We start from the raw sequence: 28,000 nt of genomic DNA, 5'->3' as shown, positions 1-28,000 counted from the left end.
ACAAATTATTATGTATGGATATATTTTATTCAATAAGACTTTCAGAATCTGATATGAGAGGTTTTGCAGGTAAGGCAATTCACAAATGCTTGAAAGTAAATAAATTAGCCATGTAAATGAAACCTATGTTAAACCACAGTCATTAGTACTGTTTCAACCAGTACAGTTGTATCTAATGATCTATTTTGAAATATTTTAAAAGTGCTCTCGTCCCTTATAAATAAAACCGCTAAACTAATTGGAAGTGCTCGGTAGCTAAGGCAAACTTCGTTAATTTTTGTTAAAACTAATACAATAAACGTTAATTTTGTCACATAATTTCAGATCTGCGGTTATAAGGATTATTACCAAATACCAATGTACAGCAAAATTTTGTCTTAACAGAATAAACGAGTAACATTAAATTCTCTTTCATATTTAACAAACTATTAAATGCATAAAACAGGCTCAAGTGGCCTAATAGTCCAGCACATTGCACCTTACGATGGTTATACATTTACAAACTAAATGTATTTCAAAGTTTATGAACAAAGAATTTCATATTAGACAGACATGTCAGCGTATAATTTTAGTAACAGCAAAGCAACCCAGTCAACAGAAAAACTTAGACAAAGAGGGCCAGCTAGCATTCAACTTATAGCAAGATAACAACCAATTTTTTTCTCACTTTTTGAGAATAGTTTTCATACTACAGCTGGCACTTTAATTAGAAACCTAGTGCCGATTTAAACAATTACCACAAAATTAAATAACATTCACATAATTCACTGGTACCCCAAATTTTAATACTTAATTTTTAAATATTATAAATGCAATATTTTTTAGTTAATTTAGTTTATGTCATTAAATATTATAACTTAGATTGTTCTACCATATTTACCACACATAGATACAATTTTAGGGTTGCATTTTCTGTTTACTTAAAAGTTAAAACCTCAAGCCAAGCTGTAGTTTGTGACTGTTGATTTTGGTTGCTTTACTGGTCCATGCTCAATGCACTTATGTATAACACAGCCATCTGTGTACTATAATATGAATTTAACATAATTATATACATAGATTATGAATTATGATGTACAACAGCTATAATTATACATTTATGGTGGATAGAAAAATTTGGTGATGCCTATAAATTGCATGAATTCTAATTTATATATTTCGTCTAAATGTATCTAGGAACATTCATAAGCTATTTTAGGGCCTCCAACATTAGTTTACTAAGGCCATCAGAGTATAAACAGTCTAAGTCCGAATATTACACAGTTAGTTCGTTCGTTTTAGAAACATCATCCTTTCTCTTACATTAATACAAAGAACGAAAGAGACACCATAACAGTTATTGGTATATGTTATTTCTAGGATTCAGACTGCATTTGCTCTGATAGCGAGATCTGTACTGGCTGTGAAATACCAAGCACACGATTTTGATCATAAGCGATATAATTTTAATTTATATAATACAAAGAGCACATTGTTACGACAGTATCTAATACTCGTCCTCTTCGGGCAGGTGGGGATTGTCACCGTCTATCTCCTCTGGAGGTGCAAAGCCGTCCTGAAAAAAAAAACAACTTATGTAACTTTTTGTTTTAATAATATTATAGGGTACCAGTAGTGCTAGCACGGCGACCAGCGGAAATGCGAAAGTATGGACAAACTGTGGAAATAAACCTAAGGTGCCGTTCCGATCTTTTTTCGTTCCGAAAAATTCAATTAAAATGCCACTATAGTTCGTTAGTATATAGACAAAAATAGCACATATAAAAAAACAAAATTATCTCTAATTTTGACGACAGACGTACGAGAAAAAATGTATGTCATGTTAGGGTCAATAGAGATGAAGAGATAAACCAGTTAACATCGAGAAAACGTGTAGAGTGAGATATCTCGTTGGCGTATGATAGCACGGCTGGTCGCGGCGGCCATCGAGATAGATACCTGACTATGAAACCGCCATAGACGACGCGCACCTGGCCGCAACGCGGCCAGCGGCCACACCATACATTTGATGGCCGCCGCGACCTGGCCGCTGCGACCTGGCCGCTAGTGCGCGCCCGGGCTTAGGCTGGCCGAATACACACGTTTTCCGTATTCAATTTCAGTATTCGTTTTCCATATTTAGAAATGCAAAAAGCATGGAATCCGTAAAAAATTCATAAACTGGCACAACGTTCGCTTTTTTTCCGAACGGAACGAATTCAGCACGTACGTTTCAAGCGCAAGCCGGCGCGTTCGTGCGTGAAAAAAACCAACGTTTGCGCTAGTCCACGGAATTCCAAATCGTAATTCAACATTAGGAAATCGTATACGGAAAACGTATGTACGAATTTATCAAAAACGGTTTAGCGGTATATGTGGCAACAGACAAATTGAGACACTTATTCGCATTAATATGGATATGTGTTATTTTAACAGCACTGATTTCAAATACAAAAAATAATGAGCAAATATCCATACTTCCATACTAATATTATTGTAAATGCGAAAGTGTGTCTGTCTGTTACCTCTTCACGCCCAAACCGCTGAGCCGATTTTGCTGAAAGGCATGATGATGACTTTGAGTCCCGGGAAAGGACATAGGATACTTTTTGAAAAATGTACGGTTCCAGCGCGATAAAAGAGTTTTGGCGCAACGGAGATGCGGGCGTCGTCGTAATAAAACGACTTTACAGTAATGACCTACATATTCGTAGGTAGAGATTATTTAGGTTGTATTAAGATTTTAGATGCGGAAGTGGTAAAAACAATTTAGAAAGTATATTTCCGCTCTGCCTTTATAAATTTTTGCGTATTTAAAGCAATCCGTTCTATCACTTTTAGAAAAATTGTCCGAATCCAAGCATTGACCTATCGCTATTTACGCCGACGAAATAATGCTTCCTCGTTTTATATCAAAACTGTTAAACGTTATATAAGCATAATTTTCATGCAGGTTCATATTTTTTCCTGATGAAATCATCCTCCTGATAATCATCGCCCGGGCGCTGATATGGTCCCCACTCCCCGTGCAGGTTGCCCGCATCCACTGACCTCTATAATACACTGGACAGGCGATCGCTATCAATAAAATGTTCCTATTTGAAAGTCGCCATATTGGCGCTGATTGCTATGTGAAAGCAGTAGTGAGTGTACTTGGAACTACTATTTTGCAAATGGCGGTTGTCATTTTCTATGTAATTAGTTCACAGTACGCTCACCGCGGCGCTTCAAATCGGCACAAAAAAATAGCTGTCATTTTGTACGGCATAGCTTGTCCAGTGTATTATAGAGGTCAGTGCCCGCCATAGAATTAGAACGTTAGAAAAGGCATTCCATACAATCGTCAGCGCGAAAATGTGTCACCCTCGAAATGAGTGAGCTCACTCATCTGAAAGCAGTGTGCTTTAGGACGCGGTAACAGCCGGACGTGTTTAATTCATTAATTCCCGCGTTGTTTTTCGCTACATTTCGCTCCAGAATGCCGTCATGTGCCTTCCAACAGTGCAGTAACAAAACGAGGAATACAAATAAAGCCAAAGGTGTAATATTTCACATGTAATTACTAAGATTTTATTAATATTTAAATTATTGTCTTCCTTAAGAGAAAAATCAAAGCGAAGCGTAAAATGAGCGAAAGAGAAAGTAGTATATGATATTACTGTAAGACAAAAAAGGACGACAATATTTTATCGATGCACATTTTGCATGCAAAAACATTGCTACAGTTTTGACGGCATACGTCGTATCTAAGTATTTTGATATCGTTGGTGCCCGCATCCTATTCTTTCATAGATTGATGATTTCCCTTTCATGCGGGCAACACGGGCGGCCCGTAGCAGTCATCCGCATGCGGACAACCGCGCGCGGGTGACGACACGAATGACAGGAAAAGCGCCCGAGTAGAATATTAGTAACTGCTCATATCGAGTCACGTTTACATTTACATTGAAATTAATCTCAGAGTATAATTTTATGTTAATGAGAGTATTAAAAGCAGTAAAATATCTAAAAGCCGAGCTCGTTTCGTTTCTCTGCGTGGTAATAATCTTTATAAAGGCAGTTTTTTTTAATATTTTAATAGTAACGAAACCTCAACTAACCAATGATAACACATCTACATGTTATAAATAAAAATTACTATGTTGAAGCACAAATCAATAGGCGTGATATTTTTTCCGTAAAGTGTATCACAAAAGTACTCAGGGTGTGGGATATACTAGGGCTCGCTTCGCCCGCCCTGATGACAGGGAAAGTACCCTGAGACACAGAAAAGGACAAGGGTTTTTGATGCGGACAAAAGTACGGTACCCGCGTAGGGTAGCCAGGTCGCTAAGCCAAAAAGCCGGACAGAATCGACAGCCGGAAACTTTTATACAATCTAAATTCACAGTATAGCAATACGTTCCTATACAAATTTTCTGTTTTATTTAATCAATTTAACATCTGATTGATAAAATATTACGTCTCGTTAGATGTAAAACCGTCTGAAATTAGAAGGATTTTCATGTAAAATTATAGATTCAAAGCTCTACAAAAGCCGGACACCTATTAATTTTGGCCGGACAGGCAACCAAAAAGCCTGACCGTGTCCGGCTTTATCCGGACGCCTGGCAACCCTGTTCCCGCGCATTATGATATCTCACCTCAGTCGCATATAAGATGTCGAGGATTTTCTGTATGATGGGTCCGTTGTGTTGCTCGTCCATCTCCTGGCAGATCACCTCGATATCACGCAGCTTACCGAAGTAGAAGTCTCTCTCCTTCTCCAGACCGTCTACCGTCGCTTTTAATTCGTTAATCTAAATAAAAAATATATAATTATTACAGAAAATTAAGATCTGGACACAATAAGTCTGAAATTATTTATCTTACTAGTAGAGTATCTACTATACTCCACTCGGGCTAACTTGTCGCTAGCGGTCGTTGACTCCCTGTCAAAAACTTGTCATTTTCCATATAAACCGCGATTGACAATGAAGTGTCAGATATTTTTATTGTGGTTTGCGGTCATTGACTCCCTGTCAAAAACTTGTCATTTTCCATATAAAAATATGGAAAATGACAAGTTTTTGACAGGGAGTCAATGACCGCTAGCGACAAGTTAGCCCGAGTGGAGTATAGTAAGATAAATAATTTCAGACTTTTATGGATCCAATAATTAAACAGCACATTTTTTTTTTATAAAAATGAGAGAGCTATAGACAAAACTACACTGCATTGGAGCAACAAAGTCAAAACTTTTGTACTATTTTTAAAAATCTTTACCAATTCAAAAAGAGAACGATGAGAATTCTACCAATTAAAGATTTTCTGTCATGAGGATACAACTAGATTGAAAGAAATACTAGAAATAATTACTTGAAGATTTAATTCGTCGATCATCTTAGAGTCTCCTTTTCCACTTTGATTTAGTCTTGACAAGTTGACTGGGGGAGATCTTACTGTGTTGTTAGCTTTGCCAACTGAAAAATATTAAGTTTTATGAACAATGTGTCTATATTCTGTTACGATTCATTTTGTATGTAAATTAAAACTCTTTTCTAATAAAAAAATGTTACCCAATGAATGAATACAATGTCTGTCTTTGTCTCTCGAGCAACTTTTTCAATGTCTTAGACAAGGACAAAATATATTTATTAGTAAGTGGGTTACTATTTATGAGTAACCACTAACCGAGTCTTGTTTACATTAAGATTAAAATGAATCGTAACAGAGTATAATTTTATGTTAATGAGAGTATGGAAAGTGCAGTAAATTACTTCTAGAATGTCCTTCCTGCGTTTGATTGTTGTAGGAGGTCACTGTGAAACAAAATTAGAATATAACATCATAATAAATATTCCACAAACAACATACTATGGGACCATCCATAAAGTATGTCACACGATTTCCATGATTTTTAAACCCCCCTTGTCACAGTGAGACCCTCCTCACCCTAGAGTGACGACATTTTAAAATTATACATCTAAAAATTAAAACCACCTCAAAATTATTTTCGTATTTAATTTATTAAATTTAAAGTGTGATGTCACAAAACTTAGGACCCCTCCCCCCTCCTTGTCACACTTCGTCAACCCCTTCTCCCTTATTTAGGTGTGACATACTCTATGGATGACCTAGAAATATATATATTTTTTATATTTATTGTCGAATTCCAAACTCAATATCATAAAAAAGATCATGCAATAACATTACTATTTGTAGTGAAACATATTCTTACTAGAAACTATAATTCAAATAAATTTTGATTACAAAACAATCCAAAGTAAAATACTGCATCATTTCCAAAAGTTGTATTCAACTTATTTCTAAATGAGCAATAGAAAATGTATGAAGCAGTATGAAGAAGAATATAATAACATTAAGGGGGCGACTAACCCTAAAGTGTCGATTTTGTTTCATTTTCTCAAATTAGATACTACATTTTATTTCCGAGAATTCGATCTGAGCAAAAACACGATATCTTAAAATATTCTCGATAGAAAAAAATCACAAAGATGCATCTAATTTTCACGAATTTTTCATTTATTGCCATAACCGTGCATTGAACTAAGTTAATATTTTAACACATTGTATAAAATTCTGTCATTGAGAGATCGACCTAGCGGAATTTTAAAATGTTGTATATTTATCGAGTTATTGAGAAAAAACTAATTTGGCGATGAATCCGCGTCGTTCTTTTTCACCTGGCATATGAAAGACGGGCGTGAGTGTGAAGAGAGAAGGACGATGTTTGATTTTTGGGGTTAGTCGCCCCCTTAATAAAAATATACTTATGTTTTTAAATATTTGCAATTTCCATTCAATATTTCAATAAAAAACAAAACACAAAAGTCTAAAACACATAAGTATATAAAGAAAGAAATGTATAAGAAAGAAATAGTAGTAAAAGATTTATCATGTAAGTATAAGAAAGAAAAAAGAAATGTTATAAATTACTTAATCATTTGTACCAATAAAAGCGTTATTATTTATTTTGTATACAATTTAGTAAGTTTTGTTAATTTGGCAAGCTATATTTTAGTTAATATACTATATTACCAATATTTGTGAGTACTAAGCACATAAGTTGGTCAAACCCATTAACAACAAAATAACTGTTATTACAGTTATTCATTGCCTTTTCTGGTTTATTATAATGTTTGTTGTTTAAGTGTAATCATTGAAAAAGTAAATTGAGCTACGATACTGACTTAATCTAATATATAAAATTCTCGTGTCACAATGTTAGATAGCATACTATATTCAGTGGGTCTGAGAATCGGCAACTGGGTACATTTTATATTGGTAAGTGCATTTGTTGAATAAATAATAGTAAATTATTAGAACTCGAGACTGCCGGCGACCATTCCCAAGCAGCAAAACAGTCGAATAAGGATTTTTTTACTCAGCCTTTAATCGTATAAGAGCCGGGTAACCGTTCATAAAACACCTATTTATCGTATAATAGCGGTTATCTCGACTATTTGGCAATATTTGCTAATTTGTGCTTTAAGGACGTCGAATAAACGTTTACAGCACTATGTTTTAGCCCTTTTACTCCACCTTTTAGCAGATGCTGAATTAATATGGCTAAAATACTCATTATTCGATCGTTTGATCTCTAACAGTCGTATAATAGCTGTAGAATAGATGATTCGCTGAATTGGGTGCTTTTATACAGCCGTTACTCAGCTATCTTTTATGTTTCTATAAAAGCTCTATAAACGCAATCGAATTGCTTATGGCAACATTGCTGCTGTTACTGCACGCTTACAGACTAACTCTTATAGTAGAATTAAAAACGTTCGTATAGGAGCTGTAGTGTAATTAAGAGCTGTTATACGATATTTACGAAGCGAACCCTAAATCCTGTTATCATGGCGACACCTTGTGCTATAAATGTGGTGACCAGCACTCTTACTCGACTTTTAATGGAATAAGTCAGCTGTAACTGCAACTAGATTATCAATGTGGACAATGGCAGTAAAAAAATATATTTTAAGTAAATTTAATTATATTAATTAGTCTTCAAATTTAAGAAAATAGGCAGCGCATGAATGTTTATGTAAAAATGCCTTTGGGTTTATCAATAAAGCTTGTTGCGCATGATGTTTTGGAGTAGCTACACGAACAGTAAAAATAATCACATATTGATTTCTCAAAAACTTGATAATATAAATAAGGATTGAGATGTAGTTTAATAACTATAATTTTTTTGCATTAAATTTATGTAGCACACAAGCTCGCACTCTTTACAGCACTAATTTGTCGAGTAAAAGCATTCTATTCGCTGTTATAGAACTAAAAAGGAGAATAAAAGCAATTCGTCTGCTATTATAGCACACTTTATCTGTATAATAGCAAATCAATTGCGTTTATTGAACTAAATATCCTATATACGCATTTTGGTTACTCTTAAAACTCTTTTAGTGTTTTCTACCACTTTTACTCAAATCTTACAGCATCTTTTTGTTGCTTACTCAGCGCTTATTCCACTTTAATAGGACTTTAGTCTGAATAATTTGCGCCTTTTTCGCGTCGAGTAAACGTTTACAGCACTTTTACTCGACTGTTTTAAGAACTTTTATAGAACTTAAAGCGAAAACAAGAACGTGCTCTCGACCATTATAGCACGTCCATTTGCTGCTTGGGTTGTTTGTGCGACGGGATAGCGATGGATGTTACCATGGTGACATACTTATTTAGTCACTTCAATAAAATAATGTGGACGAAATACTTTATATGGCAAAGAAACATTTGCCGGGACAGCTAGTAATAATATAATCTTCTAAATATATTAATAATTCAATATTGTAGCTAAATTACTTATTTGATTAATATTTATAAACAGCTATTTAAGTAAAACAATTTATGACGCCAATTTGTACAATCTTGTAGGGGCCTTTTTCACCACTTTCTGATAAAATGCCGAATAGGCTATTCACAACTTTTTTGACAGGTTCTCCATACTTGATCTGTCAAGTTAATTGGTGAATAGCCTATTCGGCTCTTATCAGGAAGTGGTGAAACAGGCCCTTAGTCTTTAAGTAATAAAAAGATCCTGTGTACTAGAAAAGTCCCGCAACTCCGTTGCTCCAGAATACATTTATCGCGCGGGAACCGTAAATTTTCCCGGGATAATGTATACTATGTTCTTTCCCAGGACTCAAAGTATGTACATACCAAATTTCGTAATCGGTTCAGTGGTTTGGGCGTGAAGAGGTAAAAGGGCATTTTCAAAAAAATGTGTACCCCTGGTTTTTACCTTGTCCCTTGACTTTGCTACAGATTATTTGTAAAAAATGACATACTAACATTTTGTAATTTTAATGTAGGAGCATAAACAAGTTTTCTTTTATTAAAATACATTCACGTTTGTATATAATTTTATTTAGTATGAGATTTATAAGGGTTTTTAAGTACCGAAACCTATTAAATTCACCTGTCCCCTTCCCAGAAGTTGTAACAAAATCTTTAATAACTATTTTTTTTCTTAAAGTAAGTTACATAAAAAAACATATGTTAGATTCTCAAATACTTAATGTATCAATTGAGTGTCTTGTTATTGAAAAATCTAACATAATTTAACTACAAATTAATTAAAATTATAATCATGAAAAAACAACCCGGCCGGAATGTTCGGTTTAGTGACCGTTTTTTTTAGTTTTATAAACATACTACAAAAATATTTTCGGCACTAAATGATAGCACTATATTTCATTGTACATCGAGAAACTTCAATTTAAATTTAGTAGTTAAAAATCTGCTACAAGACGCGGACGCAGGTTGGATGGTTCTTCAGGAACGGTTTATTTGTTCAGATAAGTGACCATATTTTGTAAGCATTATTATACTTTCTCCAACTGTTTTTACTGTTGACACGTTGCAAAATTAGTTTAGTATTTAGTATAAAAAATGAAATTGTGATAACTATTATCGGTTATTTACAAACACTTTAAAAGTAAAAGAAAGTAATATTACGTGACTTCCGACTTGTGACTTTTCGTATGGTCACATATAATGGAACGGACAAGTCACAACAGGCGGAAAGCATAAGGCTTAGTTCACATTTTAAATAAATTATTTTTTTATTCACAGATTTTATTAAGAAAATTGGAGATTTTTAAACTGGTACGATTAACGTACAAATATATTTTTTATTACTTATGTGTTAAGGTGACGCCGCGTTAAAGTAAAAAACCGTTTTGGATATGTTTTAGATTGCTATTTTTGCTTGTTTTCTGTGAGAGGCCGGCCCGGCCTCTCACAGAAAACAAGCAATGGAACAGCAAAAAATGGAAAGGGCGTAAGCGACAAAATAGTTTTGTCGCGTAATTTAAAAACCATAAATACATTTCATATAAGCTATGGGCAAATTAAAGTGTATGCTTGAACCAATCCATGTACATTTTTGGAAGCTTAAATCACTCTCTGTAGGGAAAAATAGGAATCCTTTTTTTTTACACAGGTCTATTTGATTGATTATTCTGTGTTATAAAAGTTGACCAATCGTGTTATGCTATGGGTAAATCAAAGACAAAGACATGATAAATACTGACAATGAACTTTAATTTCTTAGCTTTAGTTATTGCTGAGAAAAATCGATATCGCTACAGCCAAATCATAAAGGCGTCGACTTTACTTAACAATAACAAATATACTATTTAAAATTTAAGTACCTAAAAGTTTTATGTTTTTTAAAAATTTTGATTTTATTTCCACTACTTTTCTATCAGTAAAGTTGAAAATCATTTTGTGTCGTTGATATTTGCAGATTTATAATAACTAGACATCAGATTATATGCATTTGCATACTTGCATATGCAAATGCATATAATGTCACTTTTTAGGCGATAGTGCATATTTTGGCAATTTTTCGTTGATAGTGCATATTTCGGTAGTTTAACTTCCATGGGCATTAAGATTGCAATCGGAAAATGTTGGTAGAAAATTATTATTGGCGTATAATAAATAAATAAAAAGTCTTTATTTCAAGAAATTAAAGATCCTGGATTTTATGAAATTATAAAAATTGGCGCTTTTATTAATGTCACTACCGGAAAAGTCTTCAAAAAAATAATAAATTTTAATATTAAGTGACTTTTGATTGTGCATATTTTGTGCATATTTCGACCATTTTTCGTGCATATTTGCATGGATATTTCGGCACTTTGATCGTGCATATAATCCGATGTCATTAATAACTTAGGAATTCGTAGACATGTGAACACATCTTTATGATTATGAGATGTTCGTCCCTCTAATTATTGAAGTTAAATCTATGAAATCAAAGAATTTTTTACTTTTATAAGTAGTGCAACAATAAAAATGTTTAAATAAAAGGTTTTTGTGTTATAAAAACTCCTTTAAATATGTTAAATATTACTTACTCATGTAAAAAAATGAAAAATAACCTAGTGGTTGGGTCACATAGTCACACTATGGATTAAAAATAATTGCTACTCTTGTTGATCCTTGAAATTATCTAAATTTTTTTTAATAAACAATTAAATATGCATTTCACTAGATTAAATTAACGAAGAAATCTATTTATTGCTGTATTTTTTTGTATTAAATTATATTTTACATTTAGTCGCACAACGGAATCTGTTTCGTCGAAAATTCGATTTTGTTTCAATAATATCAGAATAATATAACGTTTTCAGCGTTCTTTTTAACTTATTCCATTAGTTCAATATTTTTCCTTGTATATGACATTCAAAAAAAGGTAAATAAATGACCTTAAAAAATATAGACATATTTTTGCAAGGGTACACGTTTTTTTGAAAATGCCCAAAAGGCGGACATTTCGCATTACTAATATTAGTATGGATAGAATGGTTTGTCTTTTATGTTCAAAAAGTTGAATGGCAGACAAGTACAAAAGATCCTTTTATTAGTAGAGGAATAAGTATTTAGTTTACACTTTAGAGACTGTAACATAATCTTGTTCAAGAACCAAATAAGGCAAATCAGTTTGGGTCAGTCCACTTATGCAATAGTTGCCAATTATTTAAAAAAAATTAAGTACTGGTTTGGGGTCTCGCAGCGACTTTGGCGACGGGTGGTGCCATGGGTTTCTTAACAGAGGGGGCCATAGCCCGGGGCGGAGCGCCGGCGGAGCCGTGGCCCATGGGCAAGCCCTCGCGCTGCGCAACAGCATCATACTCTGTACCACCGTAGTTGGCATCGAAAAATTTCTTGAACCATTGCAAGAATTCAAAGTTATCTTGAAAACGACCCTTCACCAGTCTGTCGATTGGTATAATCTATGAAAGAAAACACAAAGTATAAAAAAAAGGAAATGAAACAAAATGAATGAACATAGGGGTACCTACTGGATAAACATGAACTGTCATCTTTACTGGACACCTTTAAAACCCATCTGATTGTCAGTTACATAAAGCGATGCTATTTTTAAATACTAAATTCACAAAAGATAACTATTAAAAGGCTTCAAGTGTATCCAAATAAAAATGGCATCTTTTATTTGATATAGTATGCATACTGCCAGAGTGGTGCAAAGGGGCAGCTCGTCTTGTCGTTCTCGGAGGTGGAGCGGCCCCTGTACACAGGGGCAAACCACTCTCGCACGCCCCCGACCCGATAGTAAATCCACCGCGGGCCTCAAAAGCATCATACTCTCGGCCATCATAATTTGCATCAAAAAACTTTTTAAACCATTGCAAAAATTCAAAGTTGTCTTGAAACCTGCCCTTAATAAGTTTGTCCACTGGTATTACCTACAAAATGTATGCACAAAATAATTAAGACAAAATTGTTTATTTGTTAAACCCATCCATATGAAAATAGGTATAATTCTATTTTCACATATAACATACATAATGCATACATACATACTGTAGTCTGTATGTGACAGTATACATACAAAATTGTTATATCTTTTATGAACATTTAACCTACCGACCGTTGTAGAAAAAAGACATTCTAAATACTTCTATGAAATTAAATTCTCTGTATAGAGAATCAGCAATGGCCAGGAATCTCTGAATCACCAACTGTTTCACCATGTTATCAGTTTAGTCCCAAGCATTGTCAATATTATAGAAGAAAACATTCTTACATGTTAGTTTACAAATTTTAGGACTCAGAAGATAGTGATACTATTTTGAAGATGATGTAAAATATCCACATTAAGAAAATTTATCAATAGATTTTAAGTAGGTGGAATTATTTAGCAACAAAACCATGTACAGTCTTACAAGAGTGACCTACATACATATATAATATTATTTATAGTCAGCACTTACTGGCCAGATAAGGAAAACTGATTTACATGAATCATTCACACTTCTGTTATGGATGTACTTCTGTACATGATACTAAGGACATGTAGAATGTTTGTCACTGATAATTATTATGAAATTATAGTCTTCAAAATGAGTCACATTTATAAAATGTGAAATTGAATATTTCTTACAATTAAAAAAATCTCAACAAGTTCTCATGATTTGGATTAAACTTATTAATTCTGAAAAAGACTTACCTTATCTACTGACATCTTTTTGAACGCCGCTTGGAGGATTTTGAAGTTCTGTATGTACTCATGTTCCAGGTTTGTCTTAAATTTGATACGTTTCATAGGTACACTTCCTGGGAATAGCATGTCCATGAACTGGCAGTATGCGGCGCCGGTGCACAGTTCCTCAATCTTAGCAAAGTTCGACTGCAGACAGTCGTTCACCCAAGCGAGCATATCATGCCGCGAAAGGTTCTCCGAAGTCACATTTGTTGAATAAACGTTTACTGCCATGACGAAAGTATAACTGAAATATTAATTCGGGCGCTCTTAATGAGGATACAACTTTCCAAAAAAAAGAGTCAACTAAAAATAGTACACCGTTCGTCCAATACGAAACTATCAATCGCTGCACAGATCCCCTTCCGTGTTAAAGTTTTTTATTGGTTTCCATGAATTTCACTTCGTAATGAATGGTAATTATTATTTATTTACCGCAGTTTTATAATAAAATGCCAACGGAGAATGGAAATCATGACAGTCGGTCGACGACTCATAGCTACTTTTTATTTAGCACAACTTTATAATGAATATGGTATTCAAATGGATTATTTACCTTTAAGATTACAAATCTTTTGCTGTTCCAATAATTGCTATCTTGCTTATTGTAGATTAGCTATAAATTTCTAAATTTTAAACCGAAAATCGCAATTCACAACGCTCCCCGTAATCGTGGTAAAACGTCATAGACAAAGTTTTTTTTTGTTTGCAATTTGCATTATGCATAGTGCTGACTTGATGAGTGCATAGCTTAAAGCACTCATTCACTTGTCCTATTTAGGAAGTCCCAGCTAGAATCCTAAAAAATTTAGTCAAGTGGAATAACATTTAGAAAGCTAGGATCCTAGCTAGGATCCTAAATCGGAAAAAAATGTGGCTCCTGAATGACTAAATCAGTGTTGCCAGATGGTTTCAACCTTTTATCTGTAGTGGGAACTAGAGTCAATTTATATTATGTTATAAGATCTGGAATCCATTCGTAGGTAATTCTGCTGGTTCCAAGTAGTTCAGAAAGTTCATAATTCATAATTTTACGTGGAGCAAATATTCTTTCAACCATCTTTTTTGCCTTTTATTTATTTTCATTGAGCCAACAGCTAAGCCTATGAGAAGACCAATTTTTTGTTGCTTTGATAGAACTGGAGCCATTAAGAAGACGTTTGACCAAAATGACAACTGATTTAGTCACTAAATTAGGACAAGTGGAATAAAAAGTGTAGGATTCTAGCTAGGACTTCTAAATAGGACAAGTGGAATAAGCGCTTAACGCTTTTAAGATGCATGGCTATTGGCTTGCTATAGTTGCTTGCGCCTTACGAGTTGCGGCGTTTCTTGCTTGCGGCCATTGCTTACGGCTAGCTTGCCGCTTGTAGAATGTAGCGTATAAAATAAGGTAGCAGTGGCCAGTGACAAGAGTCAAGACTAGCCCCCTTTTCCCTAAAGGAAAATCATAAAATGTACAATGGAACACGTCAAATCTAGCTATATTATAAAGGGGCCCATTCACGGCTGGCCACCTTGCCGCGCCGTCCGTTATGCAAGATAGTGAATGGTGTCGTTGCCGGCTGCAAGGCTGCAAGTTGCAAAACCAAATTCAAATACTTTATTTGCAAACCAAGTATACAAACAAATTTAAAGATCGTCCAATGGTATCGTTTTAAGCACGAAACACTACGCAGGTGCGGCTTGGGCATAAGAATAAGACTTAGCTTTTCCGTAACGAAATACGTTTGACGAGATTGGATTTCCACTTGGATTGAGTTTGAGGCATCAAGAACTTCAAGATTGTGTGAAAAAATATTTTTGCTTATGGTTTTTTTGACTTTGACATTTCAATTCTCTTTTGACAGCTGTTGACACTTGACAGCAAAATGCAAACAAAAACACTAATACAGGTACCTACTTGTCATTGTATGTATTTTAAAATTTACAAATTGTTTATAAAATGCGCACAATTAGGTCTTTGCAAACTATTTGCATAAAACCAGCCGCAGTGATCAGTCGCACGTTATATTGATTGCCTGGCTACTATCGCACTATTTCTTATAAATTATATATTTTTTTGGGTACATTGTTTCAAACAATGTCTGAAGAAAATGAATCTATTAATAATGGTGATAATGATTCAAATACGAGGGCTGTTAGTAGTTCAAGACCTTCTAGATTAACCATGGAACTTCCACTGTTTTTAACTATGTTATCAGTGTCACTAACAGGTACATGTTAAATCTATGTGTCGGTCTTAATTTAAATTTCAAATTTCAAATTTTTATTTGCAACCAAGTACATATATAAATCAACATACATTGACAAAATATACAACTTATGCCTTGTTCGGGCGTTTGCAAAACAATTACAAAATTATAATTTTAGTGATTATTATTCAAATAAATATATAATCTTATTTTTATGGTATTCTTTTAAATTATCTTGTTCATTAGTATTATCACAGTGGTATTATATTATCATAAAGTATTAATAATACCTACTTAATAAATTTTATGAACTTAACTTAGATACTCAAATCAATACTAAAATATTCTTCTAATGAGTAGAAGCAGTGTTTTATTAGATATGTGTTTAGTTTTCTTTTAAACGAGGGTAATTTATTTTCTTTTTTTAGGAAATCTGGTAATTTATTGTAAATTTTGACGGACATATAATAGGGACTTTTGTTAAGCATTTTTATTCTAGAGAAGGGTAGGTGTAATTTGTTTTTGTGTCTAGTATTGATGTTGTGAGTCTCTTCTATTTTTGTGAAATGATCTTTATTTTTAAAAACAAATAAACAAATATCCTGGATGTATATTGAAGGGAGTGTTAGAAGGTTATATTTTATAAAATATGGTCTGCAACTGTCTCGATTTTTTATTTGGGCTATTATTCGGATGCATTTTTTTTGTAATATAAATAGTTCGTTGCTATTCACACTATTGCCCCACAAAATAACTCCGTATCTCAACCAAGAATATGCGTATGCATAATATGCTGAAAGAGCTGTTTTTGTATCCGTACTGTGTTTTAGATGATATAGTGCGTAGGTAAATTTTGATAGTTTTATTTTAGTTTTTTCTATGTGAGATTTCCAGTTTATGTGTGTATCAATGTTTATTCCGAGTAAATTAAATGTTTCTACTGTTTCTAGGTTTGTATTTTGGAAGGTGGTATTTAAAAATAATATTGTTTTTTCTGCATTTTAGGGGTAGCAATAAGCAACATTATTCTGTACAGGACATGTGTTCATTCATTAAATCACAGCGAAGAAGAATGTAAAGTATTTCTTTCGCCTATCAGAAATAATTCAACACAACCCTTGGAAAAAGAAGTCCAAAAATATGCAACATTTGTTACTATGGTTCGGACTATGATAGAGTCACTGGCTCCTGCTGTCCTTTCTCTGTTTCTAGGAGTGTGGTCCGATAGACATGGAAGGAAGCCTTTGGTTGTTTGGCCCCTATTGGGTGAGTAAACAAATATAAATAATCCTATGTATTACTTAGTTATAATCCTTTATGTTACTTTATAAAAGTTTATTTTTAGTTTATTCAGCTAATCTAAAGTGCTACAGAGTAATTACTTTTGATGGGTAAATAAGAAGCTCAATTTACAGATAAAATACTATTTATCTAATATACTTCTCATAACAAGCTTCAAACAGTGATAAGATTATTAAGTAACATAATTATTATATAGGTTTTATGTGTATAAATGTTGATTAAAACTAACCCTGGATACATATCTTAATATCATAATTATTATTTTCTTTATTATTATTATACAGTAATACCCCGCTTTACGCGAGGGATTCGTTCTGGAAAAAATCGCGTTAACTGAAATTCACGTATATGGGGGTTTATGTTTAAACTAGTCAAAATTTAATAAAAACGTACGAATAATTTAAATTCTAAAGGCACTTTATGTTATACACACCATTAATGATTTTTCGGAAAAATATATATTGTCTTTTGGGTAGCATTTTTTTACGCTCTTGTAAAATACGACTAAACACCCTATACTGTTTTCAATTGATTGCAATTGATATACGGCTTACACGGTCAAGACACAGTTATCATCATTGTTTATAATATTTTATGTTTATACACACTTTTTCGAGTAGCGCTATGATATGAGCGAGAAATTTAAATTTCGCGTTATAGTGAAACTGCGCAAAACGGGGTCGCGTAAAGCGGGGTATTACTGTATTTTATATTATAAGCAGCAGATATGAACCCCTTTGCAAATGGGCATAAACAACTATTTAAAATCCTATAAGTTCTGTAAGAATATTCATATTTTATGGCTGAAGTGCCTTTTGTCATAGGCTTTTGCAAATTTACATCTTAAATAAATGATTGAACTTTTAGGCTTGTCCATAAGCAGTGTGATGACAGTTGTATATTGTATGCTGGATGGACTAGGACCCTGGTGGTATATCATCTCTTCCATTCCGATGTCCATGTCTGGAGGGTTCACTGCATTATTCACTGGAGCCTTCTGTTATTTGAGCGACATCACATCGTCAGAAAAGAGATCACTTAGGTATATTGGCTGATGTAAGATAAAACTTGCTTTCTAATTCTATCAAGTACTTTTTATAGGCTATTTGCATACTGACACCAAGAATTCATAGAAAAAGATGGAATATGATTAGGGCTGCCAACCGTCCGGATTTTCCCGGATTTGTCCTAGTTTGAAGCGCGTCCGGGGACCGTCCAGGCGGTTTTGAAAAGTGTCAGGGCGAAATTGGTGTCAGGCCACTTTTGTCGAGAGAAATCCAACTTTTTAGTCATCCAGCAATAAACGACAGATAAAATCTCGATAAGCATATACTTATAGATTATAGATTTCAAGTTACCGGCAACAGCAATTAAGGTGATGGCAGCCCTAATAATGCAGTTCCATAATATGATGTGTGAGACAGCAGATCTGTCTTCTGTCTTCGCTTTTGTGGTTTGCGGCGTAGATGTCTAAAAGCCTACACACATTTCAAATTAAATAAAAGCTGAATGTGGACATAAAATACATACCTAAATAAAAAACCTCTTGGATGGTTACCCTCGCCTAACCAGTTTAACACAATAAAGATAATGTTACAGTAACATTAATTTATAATTTACTAGCTGTCCCCGCAAACGTTGTTTTGCCATATAAATAATTTTTGGTATGAAAAATAGATGTTGGCCGATTCTCAGACCTACTCAATATGCTCACAAAATTTCATGAGAATATTAATCGGTCAAGCCGTTTCGGAGGAGTATGGCAACGAAAACTGTGACACGAGAATTTTATATATTAGATTATTTATTTTCAATTCTTTGTTGTATTTTCAAAACTTTGTTGTTGTTAGTACTAGAATTCTGGATTAATAATAATACTTCACTAAAAGTTGCGCGAGTCTCTGCTCGCAATGGTACATTTATATGGTATAATGGTACATTTTCCCGCGTCAAAAGTAGCCTATCTCTTTGCCTGTGTATACGCTTTGCCAAAGATCAAAATCTGCGAATCGAATAGGCACCAAAAGCTTGCTAAGAATCGATCTGGTCCTAACGATTTCTGAAAATTGCCTAACTTTCGTACCTTACCAGTTACCACATTATATATTATCAACCCCCAAAGAAAAAGCTCCTTAAAGGGTTGACTGATTTTGATCTAGATGTCATGATCAATAGTTTCAACATTCTTTGTCTGATAGGTCCTATCAGACAAAGAGCGGTCACACGGGCAAGTGTTCAAGCGGTGAGTTTTGCGTTATTTGCGTTGCATTCGTTACATAGAGATACTCACACGGGGCGTTCTGATCGCGTCAGAATTGCCCCTGTGTGACTGACCGCTCGAACGCAAAATGCGAACGCAAAACGCTTGAACGCGGACCGTATATCACACAATGAACGCAAAACTGACCGCTTGAACGCTCGACCGCGTGGTCACTCATTGTTTGATAGGTCCCTCAGCCTGCCAATTGCTTCACAATTTCAGAGTATTCATGTTTTTTTTTAAGAAATAAGGGGACAAACGAGCAAACGGGTTACCTGATGGAAAGCAACTTCCGTCGCCCATGGACACTCGCAGCATCAGAAGAGCTGCAGGTGCGTTGCCGGCCTTTTAAGAGGGAATAGGGTAATAGGGGAGGGTAGGGATGGGAAGGGAAGGGAATAGGGCAGGGTAGGGAAGGGAGGGTCTCCCGAACTGAAACGACATTCGTCTAATGTCGTTTCAGTTCGGAAGACTTCGGCTCGGCAGCACGGCTCAATTTTATATTTATACGTATGTTTTATGTAGAAGTACTTAGATAATTTTACATCAACAGGATGACAATACTAGAGGCGTCTGTGTCAGCAGGGAGTGTCATTGGATCCATAGCGAGCTCGTACCTCCTGAGGGCGGTAGGAAATGTGTATCTACTGCTGATATCAACCTCGCTGTGCGTCATAGGGTATCTGTTTACCAACGTGTTCCTATCAGAATCTCTGCCCAACGCTACGCCGGTAAGTTTACAGTAGATTATACTATGAGGAAGTTGATTCAGGCAGATAGCGAACCTGTGTAATTCAGGCGCGGTCCGAAGGACATGACCCCCCCCCCCCAAATCTAAGGTAAAATTGAAAATAAAATAAAACCCAGAACCGTCTGAGGGCGCAGATAAAAAAAAATTGTGTAGTGACTACTGAGTGACCCCCCCAAAATTTCAGGTTGCGACCGCGCCTGGTGTAATTTGGTCTGACTCTTTCAATATATAAAGTTTTTATACACACTTGTTTAAAAGAGTACATACTCTTTTGAATCTCAACCTTAAAAAATAATTAAGCTATTTTTTCAAGGGTGGCCTGAAAAGTCTATTAGACTTATCACTTGTCAAGGAGATGATGGTTAAATGCTTCAAGAAACGACCCAACTACGGAAGAGCAGTGATCCTATTTTTGACGGTCGCAAACAGCCTGTCAATATTCATACTGTATGGTCTTCTAAGCTTAGACTACATGTACTGTAGACAGAAGTTACACTGGGCGATAAAACAGTACTCCACTTTTTCTGCGGTGCACACTACTACGTCGTTCTTTGGATCATTCTTCGGTGTGATTTTGGTGCAGAAGTATTTGAGAGTTAGCGATTTGGTGTTTGCAATTATAGCCTTTGCGTCGCAGAGCATAGAGTACATTATCAAAGCGTTCGCTACAGTATCATGGCATATGTACTTAGGTGAGTATAAATAACTGACCGATATTAATTTGCTGTCCACAGTCCACTCTGTTCATTCATAAAGTATATCTGAAAGGGCAGCTGGAAATTTTAGAGCGTTTGTTTCTGCCCGCGCCTTTTGAGAATATCTTCATTTTCAACCACTGGCCTTTTAAAATTCCAAATTGGTTTTATAAAATAAGGGTGCAAACGAGCAAACGGGTCACCTGACGGAAAGCAACTACCGTCGCCCATGGACGCTCGCAAAAATGGTGGTTTGATTGCCCCCAAATATTTTTTTGTTGGCACACATTATTGCAAAGGTTTACTTTGGAAAAATACTTGCTTAGCCCAAGGAAAGTTCTATATACTCATTCGAAAATAACGTTTGATTTATTTCAACTTTTTTTTCAGCCGCCGGTGTGACCATATTCAGGGGTCTCTCCGCACCATTAATAAGATCTTATCTATCGAAGACATTGCCTCCAGAAGATATAGCTAAAGTATTTGCTCTGATGTGCGCTATAGAAGGAGTGAGTCCACTGATCTCACCAGTATTGTATAGCTCGCTGTACGCTTATACTCTGTCAGCGTTTCCGGGGGCAATTTTCATTTTGAGCGCTGGTATCACTACGTCATGTGCTGTGTTTTCAGGGTGAGTTAATTTTTTGTAATATATTCTGTTAGTTTAGCCTTTTGCTAGACAATATGTTACTATCGTTTTTTATTGAAACGAGTAAACGATCGCCTGATGCGTTTACTATCTATGAACAGCAGTGATGTAGAAAAGAGAGATGAGAGAAAGGTATACTGTTTTGTCGGCATAAGCTATAAGAATTTCTTTGTTTAAGAAAAACTAGAAATATATCTTAAAACATTTAATGACATACAATCATCAACGTTTTGCCAACATCAATCTACATTTCTTATGGTCGATTTACACGGGTGACTAACGGGTCGATTTTAGTCACCCGGCAAGTCACCAGTCGAATCGCCACCCTATTTACACGGGTGACTAACGGGTCGATTTTAGTCACCAGTCGAATCGCCTGTCCGCAATCGCAAATCGCAAGTCACTAGTCGACAGTAGTATTCGCAGCAAGCGATCGCTTGCGACTGAGCGTTTGCACTGTCGATTTTAGTCACCAGCCGCATGCGGCCATTGGCCGCACGACTTTAGAGCTTGCGACTTTAGCCGCATGCGGCGTAGTCGAATTGCCATTTACACGGTCAATTTTCGCCGTGCGGCGTAAGCACCATTTACGGCTTTAGTCACCCGTGTAAATCGGCCATTAGCCGCATGCGGCGTAGTCGAATTGCCATTTAGGCGGTCGATTTTGCCGTGCGGCGTAAATCGTGCGGCTTTAGTCACCCGTGTAAATCAAGCATTGTTATAGAATCATACCCCTTTACTAAAAAAATATTTTCATAGAAAATAATTGAACAAAGTCTGTCTTTACCTTTCTTATTAGAAACGTCACATGAGGCGGAACAAAAACAGTGGTTGAAAATAATTGAAATACGCAGCGTAAATATTTTTATTAAAGCCCAATTTTTTTTTTTTAAACAAAAACATTAATAATTACAAGACGGGTTTATAATTTTAATCACCAATCTACATTTGTTTCAGTGATAGGGAAAATATGGATGACATTTTAACATAATTTATTTGGCAATTAAATTCTTTGTTTTAGATTTTAGTCCTTTTCAAAAAGAGACTAATGGAACCTAAAGTGGACCCTTCTAGGGCATTGATCGAATTGAACCCGTTAGGGTGAACGACCAAGGGATAAATATGGGCCTAATTCTCATATTTCGACATGCTGTTTTGCTCGCGCGCTACTTGTAGTAGTGCAGCGGCTCTCAAACTTTTTTGGTGGCGGAACCTTTTTAGTCATTTTTGACGGACCCCCCAAAAAAGTATCGTCTTTGAATGAATTTTCTCTATGCTGGTGTCTGATGACATTTCTAAAAACAATTTATGTATCGTTCGCGGGCACAAGACCTTAACAGAGCCCTAGGGCTGTGCAGAGCACACTTTGAGAACGGCTGCACTAGTGGGGCTGCTATTACTATCATACATTAATGTACTATCAGACTGCCTGGGAATCAATTTCCTCGATGGTACATACAATTTGTGATAGAAAACGCTCTATGATATTTTTAGAATGCTAACCTTCTTTTCTGTCCTTGTTTCCGTTTGATTACATTATCGCTTTTGAGTTGTGTCTGTTCTTGTACATAATATTATAGCAAGTAGCAACCAAGTACTATCATAAGAATATACAGGGTGTAACGAAACAAAGTTGTAATACGTTAGGGTGTGCGTACCTACGTGTAACTTTCGATAAAGAGGTTTATACCGATATATTTCGATAAAGTTTAAATACTTTATTGAAGGTTAGGTAGATCGTAGATGCAAGCAACATGAGTTTCGGAGTTCACGACGGTTTCATGTTGCGCTTTTATTCAGGGTACCTAAGCGCATAATAACAGGTTTCTAAATGCATAGAGCCTTGGATATCCTAAACCAGTTTGTTTTTTTTTAGTTTTTTTTTTTTATGAAATAAGGGGGCAAACGAGCAAACGGGTCACCTGATGGAAAGCAACTTCCGTCGCCCATGGACACTCGCAGCATCAGAAGAGCTGCAAGTGCGTTGCCGGCCTTTTAAGAGGGAACAGGGTAATAGGGGAGGGTAAGGATGGGAAGGGAAGGGAATAGGGGGGGGTAGGGAAGGGAATAGGGTAGGGGTTTGGGCCTCCGGTAAACTCACTCACTCGGCGAAACACAGCGCAAGCGCTGTTTCACGCCGGTTTTCTGTGAGAACGTGGTATTTCTCCGGTCGAGCCGGCCCATTCGTGCCGAAGCATGGCTCTCCCACGTATAAAGAGTTTGTAGAGTTTGTAGAGTTGCTAAGCCATCCGTTAATTAATCTTTGCTCGTTTTTATTTACGTCACAATGTATGAAAAATATAAAATAAGAAATAATATCTAATCAGAAATGTGTTATTTTGTTTCCAACAACTTTTCTAATATTTTTGGACAGTTTCCGAGTGTGTAAACTGTTCTTTGTCGTTTCCCGGGATTTGAAGAATCTCCATAGTCCATACTAAACACAAAAATAACCTCTAAAGCAGTGGTACTCAACCTGTTTTTATACGGGCCACAAACACGTTTTGGTCTTGACGTCGCGGGCCACAACCTTAGGGTTAAAATATTATTATAATAGCAAATAAACGATTGAGAAGTGGAAAAAATTTCACGACGATTTTCCTCTATTTTACTTACTTATTTAAATATAAATAAAGGTAACAGACAAATAGATAATATGCAGACAGACAACACTCCTAGACTATAGCACGAGTCGGCGCATGAGTACCGAAAACTATTCCACCTCAATTTTTTTATGCGATCCTCTTCAAATTGCCCTCCTGATGATATAAATGCATGTTGCCAGGGCGCAACCCGGTGCCATATTGTTTAAAAAAACATTGTTTATACAATTGCAAGGAATTGTTATTTTTCAACCGAACAATTTTTTTTTATATTCTTTATTGAAATACCAATAAAAAGGTCCTATGACTTTTTACGATAAAGTTAATATTTTTAAAGATATGAATTTTTAAAGGTTCGAAAAACCTCAAATTTGGGTATTTTCGACCGATGAAAAATATAAGTATTAAAAAAAATAATAATGTCAAAGTAATATATTTTTTTAAATTCTATATAAAATAGTTAATAATATTGATAATAGAGATTTCAAAAAATTTCATTGTTTATATATTTTTTTTATCTTAGCAAAAGTAGACAAAAAATTGTGTTTTTTGTATGGGAGCCACCCTTAAACAATTACTTTATTTTAATTTTATTATTAATTATTAAAGAACAAATATAATTAAGGATTTCGTGAAATTTTCAAGTGCCTCGCTGTTACTATTATTGATTACGAGCAAAAAAGGCCAAAAAATCACGTTTCTTGTATGGGAGCCCCCCTCAAATATTAACTTTATTATTTTTAGTATATTTTGTTCTTATAGCGGCAACAGACATACACAATCATAGTTACATAGTCTATCCTATTTAGTACCTATTTACATTAGTACCTACGGATTACACGTGTTCAGTTGGGATGTAATGAAATTGATGGAAATAAACAAAGTCTATTGACAACGTCCTCATTATGAGGACAGGTATTTTAAATTCAAGGTTTCAGAAAAGGAAAATCTAGATTGTAGCTTAATATTGTTGGCCTTTTTACCTAAACTAAATGCTTCATAATACAATACTTGTCTGCGTGACGACTGGCAATGTGACAATGGTACAGTGTCAAAAAGCGGCAAGACTCAATTTACACCGCCGCGGAATGGAACGGAATTAATGCGTCAATTTTGCCATTACGAGGGAATCGGCACCGAAGAATTCTCGAGAATTCCGCGGAAGAGATGTCCTTGACACCTCTCAAGTTTTGGCTCATATTTGTGTGATAAAACTTATACTGTTAATATAAAGTTAATTGTGCTATATGTACAGTTTCGTTACAAAAAGTCGCTTCCATTTCATTCCGCGTATATTGAGTCTAAAGGTACAAGTTGTTGGAACCTAGCGACACGCGACAACTGCAGACGACGTGCCGTCGCGACATTACTGGTTTCTATGTATTTCTATGAATAAGTGTCGCTAGCTTCGTGTCGCTAGCTGCGGAGGGTATTTCATAAAAATACATAGAAACCTGTAGTGTCGCGACGACGTCATCTGCAGTTGTCGCGTGTCGCTCGGTTCCAACTTGTACGTTATGGGTCAATTCAGACCGCAACGCGACGCGTAGATATGTTATTTCCTTGATATTTAATGAAGAGATTGACAAATTATGTCAAAATCTTTTTAATTACAATGAATTAACTAAGGGTATCATTTAAGCTATCACCAATTTAATTAGTTTTGTGTTTCTTAAATAATAGGGTGTGTCCTCAAAATAGTAGATCTGTCACCAAAATGTAGTCACCAAACAATGCAAAATCAGTTCCACAATAAATCACCTAAAATCCTGAGATATAAGGTCTAGTACCAAATAAATGTTTTTGTATGTATTATTATAGGTGTGTCCTAATAAGTATTTAAGCAAACCAATTTAAAGAGATCACCAATAAATCATATTATGTTACTAGAAAATTGCATTAAGTTATATACTGTCGTGTTTATACAGTATTTTATATGACCCTAAGACACCACCCTACTTAAAAGAAAGGTTTACATATTTAGATGACAATGTTAAAACATTTCGAAACACTAATTTGTCACTAATGCCCGTTGCAGACGATGCGCAGTAGCTTGCGCAAGTACTAATACTAAGCATATATTTTCATCGTGTGAACGCATTTTGCTTAGTGAAAGTGCGATACGTTTGAACGCTGGCGCAAGTACCTGCGCAAGTACTCGCGCAAGCTACTGTGCATCGTCTGCAACGGGCATAATACTACCCACTCGTAATACAAAATTTTATGACTCTTCATTCACAGCTCGTGCTGTCAGTCTGTGGAACAAATTACCCACATCTTTGAGACGTGCTCAGTCCTCATACGTTTTTAAAAATGGCGTGAAGGAACATTTTTTGTCACAATTAGTCCATATTAACTCATAATTACCGATATTGTATTATTTCTATTTATTTTTTATTTGTATGTATTATTTTGTATGTATGTATGTATATATATTATATTATATGTATGTATGTATTTGTAATATACTTATATATTTTAAAAAGTTTACACTTAGCTGTCTATGTAGTCACCTACCATCTATTACTACTGTTACTTTATAGTTTTACAATAAGGGTTGTCTGGAAGAAATCGCTTGTAGCGATAAGGCCGCCTTTTGTACTTTTTACTTTTATAGTTATTAAGTATTGTATGTCATGTTTGTTTTGGTGCAATAAAGTATTTTCATTCATTCATTCATAAGTTCAAATAAAAAATTAGGGTTGTCATCATCGTTTCAACCAAAAGATTCTGCTACTTAACTAGACTCCCAAGGTTCTAAATTTCCACTGGTAGTATAAATTATATTTAAATAAAATTTTTAGCAGAGTAGTAAATAAAACAATTAAAGTCAAAATAATCAATATTTATTGTTTAAAATAATTACCACTGAACAATCAGCGCTGGTTTAAAATAGCTGGCTTATGGCTAGCAGAATAGTAGATAAAACACTTAATTAAAGTTAAAATAATAAAAAAAAAATCGAACCTAGTTACCTACTACCCATCGTTGAGGCCGGATTGGTCAATTTTTAAAGCGCGCCAATTTGTCTCCGCCCCTTTGATTATTTTTTCATTAAAATTATAAATTGATGTATTAAATTGGTAACGAATACTATTAATTTAATATCTGAACGAAATAAAATGTTACTACTGTATTGGTGACAAAATATCAAATAAAAAGGAGTCGTAGTCAGGGATCGATAATCGATTTATTTGGTGACAGATCTACCATTCTGAGCACAGAGCTATTATATAAGTAACAAAACTGTTATTGTAAGAACGAAGTTTATATTTATGTAATGCAATATAATTTTATTGGTTATCGATCTCTTATTTTACACATAATATATTAACATTAATTTGATAATTCATACCTGGGAACAATTTTTGTTTATCTGAGAACGAAAATATTTCGTGGCGATAGATCTATTTATTAGGTGATACAACTTGATGACAAATATAAATTTTGGTGATAGAAAATATAGTTCCCATTAACTAATATTCGCCTCTCAGTGCGGAAATTAAAATTATTGTTGTTTGTAATCAGTATTGTTCTGTATTCAAATATAGAGTTAGTCCGAATATAATGTAATTCAATTTGCCGCTAAAATTTTAAAGTTTTGTGTGTCGCAATGTTTGTTTGGACCTTAGGTAAAACTATTTTATGGATAAGTGGATGGAATTTTCTTAAAATAATAATTAATATTCTCAATTTCCAGAATCGCGCAGTACCTACGATGGAGGAGTCCACCGATCGAATACGAGGCCGTGAACGTGACTAATGAATCGTGATGATTCAGAAAAGGATTCTACGACTTATATATATAGCTATATTGTTAGTTTTATGACCCCTATGCTGACGGAATAATGATCTTGCAGAGGTAAAATAAGTCTGAATGAACTGTAGACTTATAAAAGTAAGTATTTATAAGGGTTTGGTGTTTTTTGAAATTGTAATTTGACAAATATTTTTAAGCTAATGCATAGCTTTTATCGCGGGCGACCAATCAGACCAAATCAGTCGGCGTTGCCAGTCTTCGGCATGGTGTTTGTGAGCATGTGA

The 28,000-nt window shown here is 34.9% G+C and overlaps 3 protein-coding genes across 6 annotated transcripts in view; 2 read left to right on the top strand and 1 right to left on the bottom strand.

The window, feature by feature from the left end:
- LOC121737374 (28S ribosomal protein S9, mitochondrial) overlaps positions 1–6,802 on the top strand; it is a 12,595-nt gene extending 5,793 nt beyond the window's left edge. Inside the window, exon 2 of the mRNA XM_042129042.1 lies at positions 6,787–6,802. The gene's annotated coding sequence lies outside the window, so the exon portion shown is untranslated. The remainder of the gene's footprint in view (positions 1–6,786) is intronic.
- LOC121737375 (microtubule-associated protein RP/EB family member 1) lies at positions 9–15,663 on the bottom strand. Of its 4 annotated transcripts, none has more exons than XM_042129044.1 (7): positions 15,658–15,663; positions 13,469–13,748; positions 11,993–12,230; positions 5,739–5,780; positions 5,338–5,441; positions 4,623–4,778; positions 9–1,555 (listed from the first exon to the last, which is right to left on the bottom strand). In XM_042129044.1, the coding sequence occupies exons 2-7, from the start codon at positions 13,733–13,735 to the stop codon at positions 1,487–1,489; spliced, it is 876 nt and encodes a 291-aa protein (XP_041984978.1). In that variant the 5' UTR covers positions 13,736–13,748; positions 15,658–15,663; the 3' UTR covers positions 9–1,486. The 4 variants fall into 4 exon arrangements, with proteins under 4 accessions (XP_041984978.1, XP_041984977.1, XP_041984980.1 ...); XM_042129043.1 differs by lacking the exon at positions 15,658–15,663 and adding an exon at positions 14,058–14,188; XM_042129046.1 differs by lacking the exons at positions 5,739–5,780; positions 11,993–12,230; positions 15,658–15,663 and adding exons at positions 12,470–12,704; positions 14,058–14,188.
- Positions 15,412–28,000, top strand: LOC121737370 (proton-coupled folate transporter-like). Its single transcript, XM_042129037.1, has 7 exons — positions 15,412–15,717; positions 16,702–16,962; positions 17,866–18,040; positions 19,812–19,989; positions 20,323–20,701; positions 21,095–21,335; positions 27,657–28,000. The coding sequence occupies exons 1-7, from the start codon at positions 15,585–15,587 to the stop codon at positions 27,727–27,729; spliced, it is 1,440 nt and encodes a 479-aa protein (XP_041984971.1). The 5' UTR covers positions 15,412–15,584; the 3' UTR covers positions 27,730–28,000.

The sequence above is a fragment of the Aricia agestis genome, chromosome 20, assembly GCF_905147365.1.
Source record: "Aricia agestis chromosome 20, ilAriAges1.1, whole genome shotgun sequence".
In the NCBI taxonomy this organism is placed as follows: domain Eukaryota; kingdom Metazoa; phylum Arthropoda; class Insecta; order Lepidoptera; family Lycaenidae; genus Aricia; species Aricia agestis.
Note: the sequence above shows the minus strand (reverse complement) of the source record. Positions and strands in the feature narration are given on the sequence as shown.

Coding starts and splice junctions, on each gene's coding strand:
- LOC121737375 (XM_042129044.1), bottom strand. CDS start 13,735: ATGGCAGTAAACGTTTATTCAACAAATGTGACTTCGGAGAACCTTTCG. Junction 12,231..13,468: donor AAAAGATGTCAGTAGATAAG/GTAAGTCTTTTT, acceptor TTTCTTTCATAG/ATTATACCAATCGACAGACT. Junction 5,442..5,738: donor GCAGGAAGGACATTCTAGAA/GTAATTTACTGC, acceptor AATATTTTTCAG/TTGGCAAAGCTAACAACACA.
- LOC121737370 (XM_042129037.1), top strand. CDS start 15,585: ATGTCTGAAGAAAATGAATCTATTAATAATGGTGATAATGATTCAAAT. Junction 19,990..20,322: donor CTCTGCCCAACGCTACGCCG/GTAAGTTTACAG, acceptor TATTTTTTCAAG/GGTGGCCTGAAAAGTCTATT. Junction 21,336..27,656: donor TCATGTGCTGTGTTTTCAGG/GTGAGTTAATTT, acceptor CTCAATTTCCAG/AATCGCGCAGTACCTACGAT.